Source organism: Oncorhynchus keta, chromosome 3 (genome assembly GCF_023373465.1).
Source record: "Oncorhynchus keta strain PuntledgeMale-10-30-2019 chromosome 3, Oket_V2, whole genome shotgun sequence".
NCBI classification, from domain to species: domain Eukaryota; kingdom Metazoa; phylum Chordata; class Actinopteri; order Salmoniformes; family Salmonidae; genus Oncorhynchus; species Oncorhynchus keta.
The window spans coordinates 10,085,874-10,096,259 of NC_068423.1; the positions used below are offsets into that span (position 1 = coordinate 10,085,874).

Genomic DNA, 10,386 nt, shown 5'->3' on the forward strand with positions numbered 1-10,386 from the left:
ACACACACACACACACACACACACACACACACACACACACACACACACACACACACACACACACACACACACACACACACACACACACACACACACACACACACACACACACACACACACACACACACAGAGGGAGAGGGAGAGGGAGAGAGCGCTGGGGGAGTGGCGGCAGGTCAAGGAGAGACAGGATGAGCACTAGAGGGCATGGCAGGAGCATATGTGACACATAATGAAATTTCACCCTCAAAACAACAGTTTTGATGACTTTTTAAAAATCCAATCTTTTTTCCACATAGATTCCACGTCACAATATGTTGACAAATTCCATTGTAAGAACGTTGATTTAACCAGTTTGTGGCCAGTGGGCCTCACAGGTTAGCAATGAGTAACCAATGAAACTAACCAAGGAGTTAGAGCTTTCCTTGGTTAGCATTATCACAATAAATAAATATTCTCTGTTCATACTTTCCTGTCTCAAGGTAGAATTTTCTGTCCGTCTTGGTTGTGCTTCTAACCTGCACATTTTAGGGTTTCAAGCAGCAAAGCTCAGAGAAACGCTATTATATTTCATAGTGGTCATTATTATCTAAACGCCTTTTTGTACATGGTGGAATCATTCATATTTTCCACTGAACCATGTTTTTTGTCTACTTTTGAGGAGGAATGGCTCCAATACATGTAGGCCTATTGTCAAGAACTTTCAAGTGAAGAATTTCACTTTAACCCTGTGTTTGCTCATAATATGAGAGAGGAAATATGAGGACAGTGCCTTCACACTTCAACAAAGGAGGTTCATATTTGTGCCCATGCAACTCATTTTTTTTCTTCTTCTTTGTACATGCTTGTTTGACACAATGGTAAATTGCCGCCTATCTATTACCAACAAGGCTTGTTCTTGCATACTGATAGATCATTCTTCTTATGTTACGGGCAATAGCTCACACCCCCTCCCCTTCTATCGTATGAGTGGTTTAAAGTTTCTCCTCTCCAACTCTGATTGGTCGACCAACTTGTGCTCACGGGCCAAAACTTCAGACGACTCTTCTCTTTACGCACTACCGTCAGGGAGGCAGAGTAAAAGTAGGGACAGTCCGTTTAAAAGTGTAACTGAAAGTATCTTATCTTTTCATCAAGAAAAGGAGGCTACCACGCTATGGAGGTTGTCGAGAAAAGCAAAATACAATTCGAGTAGAAAGGAATAGTGGAGATTCCCATGCGTAAAGGTTGAAGGGACGGCATCTTTGGAAGATTAACTTTAAAAAAAAATCTAAGTCGTAACACATACCGAAGGAAATGGCTATTTCTTGGATTTACAAAGTTTGGATCCTGCTACTACCCATTTTTGATAGCGCTGTGTCCAGTTATTCCGAAGACCAATGCAGCTGGCGAGGGAGGCAAGTATACATTTTATAACGGTTTATTCAAGTTTCATTTGTTTTATGGAGAACCATTCACATTGTTTGATATAGCTAGGTGCAAAATAATGTTTTGTTCAGGTTCTACCTTGATTGAAACAAGTCGATACAGGGTTTGGGCGCAATTAAATGTTTCCAGTGTCTTGCCACAAAGTATTGCGCCTTGGGTTGCAGTCTTGCAGAGTGAGCAAGAGAGAGGAGAGAGTTATGCCGTTATTATAACGGTTTTATGTGTGCACAGGGGAAATTACTTGTCGTTTTCTGGAAAAGGATGATTTAATATTAATTTTATAAAACCAAATTCTAGGCCACGTTTTATAGATGAAATGACCTACACTATGTGAAGTCAGACACATTTTTAAATGGCACTGACGGCCGCATTTAGTGACCAATAGGTAGCGCTACTTCTTTTTGAATGCAAATGGTAACCTCAGTTAAATGTGTATTTTGAAAGCATGTTTTAATCGTTTTCAAAGGATGCACTTAAGAAATGCACTGCAATGAAAATCTCCAGCTGAAAAGGTTCATCTGTTCTCATCCATTTCAGCCAGAATTATTTGTTTATTTATTATTTTTCAAGCTTTCCCTCAGTCCCTCTCAAAGTTGCCCACATCTAAAGCCTATACCCAAACCACACATCCTGCAATGTTCAGTACCATTTCCGTAATGGGTTTCGACCGATGATGTATATAAACCCTGGATTGATGATGATAGAATTGGACATTGAGGAGGCTTTGAAGCCACCTGGCAGCGATATTGGCACTCCCCATTTGGAGCAGTCCTCCATAGGAATGAATGGAATTCTACAGCATTTCAGTTATCAAGGACAAACATTTATTTTGTGGCCAGTGGGGACAGTAACATCACTAAAATAAGAAATAAATGTGATTTTTAATTTATGTTTAGCTCATATAATATAATTTAAAAGTGTGCATTACAGTGTCTGTAATATAAAAATGTGTCAAAAACAAATGTAGACATCAATAAATGCATTTATATAGCTTCCAGATTTTTTTTTGTTACAATGAAGAGTACCAAGATGGCTATGCGATGGACTCAATACAGCGCCCCCTGTTAGTCATCCAGGGGTTATATACATCATTGGTTTATAAAAATTGCACCACATCCTAGAAAGTGACACGCTGGTGACTCCAATTTTAGAGGACAAGAGGACAACTTCTGAAGACGAGTCTGTCTAGCTTGGAGGTTATAGGCGATGAAGTTCAATTATGTAACTTGGTCTCCCTTTTCTCTCTCTCCCTCTTTCCATCCCACAGTGGTCTGTCCCAGCAGCCAGGCAGTGTGGAGCAGATCTCCCTCCACTGCTCGGAGGGTGCTCTGGACTGGCTCTACCCTAAGGGGGCGCTTCGCCTCACCCTGTCCCCCAGGTTGACTTCTGCGGCGGTGGGGCCGGGGGGCAGCAGCTCAGGCCTGATCACGGCCTGCGTCAAGCCCTCGGAGCACTTCCACGGGGCCCAGCTCTACTTGGAGAGAGACGGGGTCCTGGAGCTCCTGGTAGGGGACCGTCTGGAGACGTCTCCCCCACCCCGGGTGCGCTGCTTCAGCCGCTTGCCCGGCGAGAAGGTAGCCCTCTTCCTCCAGGCCACGCCTCACCAGGACATCAGCCGCCGCATTGCATCGTTCCGCTATGAGCTGCGAGGTGATTGGACGGCACGCCTGTCACTCGACTCGAACCCCATCATCAGTAATGAAGGTGAGTTGGAACGAGGAGGGAGGCAGCCATGCGAGGTCAGTCTGGGTTCTGGAAGGGTCATATTTGGGCTCAAATAGATACACATAAAATATTTATCTTAACACAAAGCAAGGAAAAGACAGTGTTGCATTTGTTTGTGAATATGCTCCCTGAGGGTTGATGGGCCTAACAAACAACTTTTAGAATTTGTTGTAGCTCAGATTCTACGACTAAATTCTCTTCTCACCAACATGCTTCCAGTAATTATTTTATCATGGGTATCTGAATCATATTAAATTGTATTCTGGCAACCCCCCTAAATATGTTTCCTCGCTCTTAAGCACAAACAGACCCTTTTTGGGGGTTAATTTTCAGTTTACTCTGTGTCCAGGCAGAGTAGAGTGGGGGAAGTGTCCTCTAGTTTCCCTGGACACATAGGCCTACAGACCCTGTCGCCAGGTTCAGATTTGAAAGGGAGTGGAGAGAGGCAGAGAAAGAAAGAGAGGGAGGAGGGTTAGCGGGACAAAAGCCCAGTATGTGAGGCCTTCTCTCCAGAGCCCGGAGCTCCTTTCATTGGAGCCTTCGCATGAGTGTTCTGGGATTACTGCCGTTGCCTTGACGACAGGGAGGCCTCAGCTGAGATGCTACCCTCATTTGTTGAGCTGCCCCTCTGTAGGGAGGCTTGGCTCTAAGAATACACCCCCTCTCCGCTCAAGAGTCTACACACACGTACACACACACTGGCTGGGCATGGGGGGAGGTTTGCTCTATGGCCAGGGAGAAGGAAGGAATCTCATTTATCAGACTTTTTCACTAAGAAGGGGAATGTGTGGAGGGGGCAGCTAGGAGGGGTGGTGGTGAACTTCTTGGAACTTTAAAAAATGCCAGGGTGTTTTCTTTTTTTCAGTGCAGTCATTTCAATGCAGCCACAGTTTGGTGTTTTTGTTTCGCTATGCGTTCCTTTTCTGTGGCCATCTGTGGACTGGGTCCTTGTATGAAACAGAGGAGGATTTGCTGTATTTTAGTTTCCTCTTTTAAAGTGATAAACAGCTGTGATTGAAGCCGCCACAACTCCTAGAAAATAAGTAAGTGCCTTCTGAAAAAGTGTAGAAGTGTAGCGTAGCCCATTTAAATCTTTTGAAGTTTTCCACCCTCCTCTGTTGCCCTTGTCTGGTTGGCTTTGATGAGGTGTGGGTGCAGACACCCTAGCAGGGTCTAGGGGGGAAGTGGGGGTGGGAGGTAGGTGGGCTGTTTAATTTCATTTGGCTTTAAAAACGTCTGGGGCCATTGGAGTTTCACTGGCCTTCCTCTCCAAATCGTAAAAGTAGCAACTGTCTGAAAGAACACTGCAGTTGGTCCGTGTGTGTGTATGTCCTTACACTGATTTGTTCTATTCGCATCACGCCTCCAGAGCATTTGATCTTTGTTGTAAGCTCGTCTCCACCCTCCTTTAAGTCTCCTTTCAAGTGTGCAACAGGATAGGTTAGAGCTCAACGCGTTTGTAATATAAAGCTTTTAAATATTATAACTTGTTTATTTTTTTTTAGGTATTCTGTGGTTTACAACATCACGAGGGAGTAAACAGAATTTGAATGAGGATGTAATTAGTGTTTGTTTGATTAGTGGAGTTCTCCAACTGACCCTCTCTTTTTTTTCTTCCCCTTCTTCCTCCCCCTCTCTTCCCAGGTGCCTGCAGACCCTGTAACAACACAGAGCTCCTTATGGCCGTCTGCACCAGTGACTTTGGTGAGTTCTCCTCTTTTACAGCCTCCTGTTTTGTTGTCTGGGCTGCCGTATAACAATAAAACAACACGCCAGACCAGGAACAGTTTGGTGTCTTACTGAATTTCGTCTTCCGTTTCATGTAGATTCAATACAACATGGCAAGAAAAGCCATTCAGTTGCAGAGAAAAAAAGATAATGATTTTGTGTCAGGATTGAGGATCTACAAATCGGTTGTGTTGAATTAGCTGAAAGTAGGGGTAACACAGGTCTGAGGTTGGTGTAAATATAAATCCTCCCCCCTCTGAACTACTTAATTTATGCAGAGGTCAAAGGTGAAACAGCATTACTTTAGCCTCTCTAGTTCCCTGAAGTTCCCCTAAACCCCCACTCCTCAAGGCACTGTAGTGGAATAATCTCCCCCCACCCTAGACAGTGCAGTGGACTAATCCGCATGGCTCTAATTGAGCCATAATCAGGCTTAGTGGCAGCCCTTTGGCAACATAAAGTCAGGGGGATTACAGAACTGTCCCAGGCAGCTCTCCATACCAATTTCACTGACTCTAATGTTAGCCTCTGGTGGGTTAGGATTCTAGTTACTTGTTTAGTACTTCAGCTGTTTTTTGGCAGCTAACGCGTGGCAGATATTTTCCCATTGATTACCAATATTGTGTTTTTAGAATGGGAACAACAAGTATTGAAGAACATTACATCCATTCAACAGATGTTAACCATCTACCATATTAGTCCACATTTAGTTTAACTATGATTGTCGTATTTGTAACAACTGCTACAAACGAATTGGGTCAATAGAGCTTTTGACTAACCAGTTTGTCTCTTCTACCCACAGTGGTGCGTGGTAACATCAAGGCAGTGGACGAGGACAGTGAGCTACGGGCGGCTGTAATCAAAGTCAGCGCCACCCAAGTGTTCCGCCAGAAATACACCCTGTTTACCGGCACCGGCCGTTTGACCCGCACGGGCGAGATCCGGACCCTGCTGCAGTGCGGTGTCCGGCCTGGGGTAGGCAGCTTCCTCTTCACCGGCCGCGTCCACTTCGGTGAGGCATGGTTGGGCTGCGCCCCCCGCTACAAGGACTTCCTCCAGGCCTACGCTCAGGCCAAGTTGGCCCAGCAGCTACCCTGTGAAATGGCTGTGGACTGACCCGAGCCACCCCAAATCCCACCTGACTACTCCCCTGAATGAGGCTGTCCTGTGAGGCAAGCCCTAACTCGATCAGCCCCCCCTTGCCTGTCATTTGGTTTGCCATACCTCAGAGTGAAAGGTGAGGAAGATGGAAGCCTATCCGATGATGCAGCTGTGGGCCGACCCTGCCATGAAGGTCCCGTTGGATGCAGTCTTCCCCCAAAGACTGAGGAGTTGGGCATGGACATTTGTAGCACCATTCCCAGTGCAATATACAGTCCTGTTAAAATATGAAGGACACTGTGGACGAGATGAGATTAAAGCATTCGGCACAGGACACATTTTCCAAAAATGCTTATTCAGAATTCTCACAAGAGCTTTCCGTAACAACAAGCAGAAATTTGTCAGGAATGGATTCAGAGCTATTGAGTGTGAATTTGTGTCTTTTAAACTCAGGGAAATATGTGGAAAATTCTGTGGTGAAGTTAGCATCTGTTTGGAAGTCACGTAATTGTTATCCCAGTGTTCAAGTACAAGGCTGTTGTTTTTCTATGGTGGTCTTCAAAATGGCCACTCATTTTCCTTCAATGTTTTGTTTCGGAAAACTGGGGGAAATGTATCCTTTTGTGTCCAAGATTTTCTCACAATTTTATAGTTGAAAGAAACAATGGGGGACTATTCTCAGTGTTGCAATTATTTATTGGAGATTAGGGTGGGTCTTTCTTTATTCAAGGATTAAAGAAAAAAAATCGTAATTTGCACTAATAAGGGAAAGGGAATGATCTGGAAAGTCTGATGCTGCAAGCAATGAAAACCAAATGAAAACCTGACTATATGTAGCGTAGAAGAGGAGTGATCAGAACGTAATAAATGTACAGATATTGCTAGCGCATGATAGTGCTACGCTAGGGTTAGCACATGTTAACGCTAGGCTAGCACATATTAATGCTAGGCTTGGGCTAGCGCATGTTAGCGCGAGGCTAAAGCTTGCACAGCAGGTTCAAAGCACGATAAACTCTGCAAACTAGTGATGAACGTGCTTTCACGACAATAGCCAACTCTGAGATTATTATTTTTTCGAAGTACACAGAAGGCAATTCTGCCTTTTTGAACCCTGTTTAAATATTTTCAGTGGTATTTATAATACAGTTTACTTCAAGACTTAATTGTGATATCTCAGTTTGGTTGAAAACCTTTGTTACCTTTTAATATGCTGTCTGAGAAACATTGATTTTAATATTTGAAAACCCCTTATTTCGAGTTTACCGTAATTACGTTACAACAGTGTTGCCCGTTACAGCCATTTCGTAGCTATTCATACCTATTTTGTAACTGTAAGCCTAAGAGAAAAGCTGTCTGCAAAAAACAAGCTGCAAAATACTACCAAAACAGATAATGAGATGCTATAAGGTCTACTGGCCCAGATTTATGTCATTGTTCAAAGTTAAATACCCTGGATCTATCCCAAGATCGAAAAAGGGGGTGAAATTAAAAAACAAAAATACAATCTAGTCCAAATATCAATAATTAATTCTTACAGCAGTATTAAATGTATTTGCATGATACTCTTTCAAACAGCTTTGGGGTTAGCGGTAAGCATCTCTAGACTAGCATGCAAAAGGAACAAAAAATTAATATCCATGGCCATGATGGCTTGTCAAGTTATGTTGTCTTATGTGTACTAAATGGATGAAGGGAGCAGTTAACACCAAATTAAGTTGATGTGCTGGAGCGGTATGTACACAAAAAGCAGAAAACTGCCATGCTTGCTGATATTGTCAATTGTTTCTATGTGAGTGTAATTGTGTGTTAATACCAATGTGAATGTTATTATGTATATAAGAAATTCTAGAAACAAAAAAACAACTTATGGAGGAAAGTGTTTGTATGTGGTCTGTGATATAAAAAGGCTGAAAAGCACATTTGAATGTTATGGATGTTATTTATTTATCTCTGCATGGTTGCCTCTTCCACCAACTATATAGTAAAGTTACATGGTTGTATAGTTATATAGTTGTCATCTCTCATGCACACATCTTAAAACAAGTCACACTACAGATGACCATGGTTGAACAACATGTCCTTATATTTCATTACATGGATTTAAACCCACAACCTCTAGTTGTCACTTAGATATATTTGGGATAAGGGTCTGAGACTTTTACAACAATGTTAAGTCACTATATGTGTCCTTAGGGGGCCCAAGACGAATGGCTTGAAATAAAGCTAGATAGAGCGAGAGATTTAGAGGAGTGGAAACAGACACCGGGGGCGGCAGGGAGGGAGGGAGGAAAAGGACGGTTGGAATTGTGTTGTGGCTCCGACTCCCATTTTCAGTATTCAGGAAGCAATAAATTCTCAATAAGGGAGCGGGACGGAGGAGCAGAGGTGCCACACAGTCGCTCACTGTGTCCTCATGGCAGTTTGACAGGTTTAAAGGGCTATACACTCCCTCTCAACCAACAGAAAACAAGACTGAGCACATATACACTTTCACACACTATTATTACTGGTTACCAGGACTCTAAATGAAACATGTTCATTAGTAGCACAGGTGTGCCCAACTTTGGGGCACAACATAAAATATAGGAGCACCGGAAAATACAATTGTTCTAATCGATTGAGATATAGCCTTTATGAAGCCTTTATGAATTCTAGGTACTTCTGAAATAGTGGTGTCATTTAAGCCTGGACTTCTGGCGCTTCAGCCCCGGATGTTTTTCATCAAGCCCTGAACCTTTTGATGGTAAATAATTTTTTACAATTTCTGTCTGATATGAGTCTCCATACCGACACATCACTTGCACTTTGCAAATTAATTATTATAATTTTTTTACTGACAAATTTCTATGACAAAAATAAACAATACAATATACTGCTCTAGGCAGTAGCAGGTATTGCAAGTAGCCCCTGGAGTGACACGGTGCCTGCTGTGAATGGTCGAGATTTCACAACTCAGTGGACTGCTCACATCCCTGTACCCCTCCTCCACCCCTACAGCACCTGTTCGACGTCAACGACATCACTCAGTAAAACACCTGTCACTCAGTCAGAGTCTACGGCATAGCACAGGGCAAATATAGATATTCCCGAACTTCTGAAAGAGTGTCCAAAAAAACAAGCAGGTTGAGGCAGCAGTGAATGAGACGGAGAGGGCAGAACAGACAGAAAGTGAAAGTTCAGCAGCAGCGGCAGAGTTAGCAACACTACAGGTTTGTGCAGGGTTGGTGGTAGCTTATTAGCCAGTCTTCCTCAGCATAAGGAATGGCTATGGCTAATAAGCTGGTGTGTTAGCGCTCAGCATCCTAACGATATTGGGTGTCAGTCAGAGTTATTTAACAGTATATTGTGAATGGGCAAGCTGAGGATGTTGATATAAGTCATGATATTAGGAATACGTTTTTTTTTTTTTTCCAGTATTTGATGCGTTTCGTTTCTGTAGCTAGCTTGGTTAGCTACTGGCTGGCTAGCTAGCTGAGACCGAAGGGATGAGAGAACGTTTTTCTGACTGAAACATATACACAATATATGCATCAAATTAGTGGATTCGGTTGTTTCAGCCACAAGCAAGTCCAATACATAGGCCCTTAAGATATATTTACTCAAATGTTATGTCATCTAAAAATCTCACATTAGCTGGTAGAACTAACGAAATGAATCATCGAGGTCTTATAACTTATTCAATTTCTAAAGGTACATTTTATGGCTCATGTCTTTTTATGTTGATATAGCCTAGGGACTATGTAGCTTCTTATCTGTCATGTTTGGAGTGGTGTTGCGCTGTTGTGCGGAAACTTCAACTGTTTACAATTGCCCTGGTTGTGTCAGTATACAGTAACTTTAAAGAGCAACTGCCCCTAAAAAAACTGTTCTTGGGGACCATCAATGCTGCAAAGACATTTTTTGGTACCCTTACCCAGATCAGTGCCTCGACACAATCCTGTCTCGGAGCTCTACGGACAATTTCTTGACCTCATGGCTTGGTTTTTGCTTTGACATGCGCTGTCAAATGTGGGACCTTATAAAGACAGATGTGTGCCTTTCCAAATCATGTCCAATCAACTTAATTTACCGCAGGTGGACTCCAATCAAGTTGTCGAAACATCTCAAGGATGATCAATGGAAACAGGATGCACCTGAGCTCAATTTCAAGTCTCATCGCATAGGGTCCTTTTTTAGAATTAGGCTGTTATTTAACAAAAAAGTAAAGTGGTCTGAATACTCCCCGAAGGCGCTGTAGGTGATGGAAAGAGACACAATACAAGACACGGAGACAGAAAAAGAAGAATAGGTGATGGAGAGAGACACCAGACAAGACACGGAGACAGCAACAGAAGAATAGGTGATGGAGAGAGACACCAGACAAGACACGGAGACAGAAAAAGAAGAATAGGTGATGGAGAGAGACAC

The 10,386-nt window shown here is 43.0% G+C and overlaps 1 protein-coding gene across 1 annotated transcript; it reads left to right on the top strand.

Moving 5' to 3' along the window:
- Positions 1-1,042: 1,042 nt before the first annotated feature.
- metrn (meteorin, glial cell differentiation regulator) lies at positions 1,043-7,909 on the top strand. Its single transcript, XM_035748165.1, has 4 exons — positions 1,043-1,394; positions 2,693-3,129; positions 4,795-4,854; positions 5,681-7,909. The coding sequence occupies exons 1-4, from the start codon at positions 1,294-1,296 to the stop codon at positions 5,992-5,994; spliced, it is 912 nt and encodes a 303-aa protein (XP_035604058.1). The 5' UTR covers positions 1,043-1,293; the 3' UTR covers positions 5,995-7,909.
- The last annotated feature ends 2,477 nt before the right edge of the window (positions 7,910-10,386 follow it).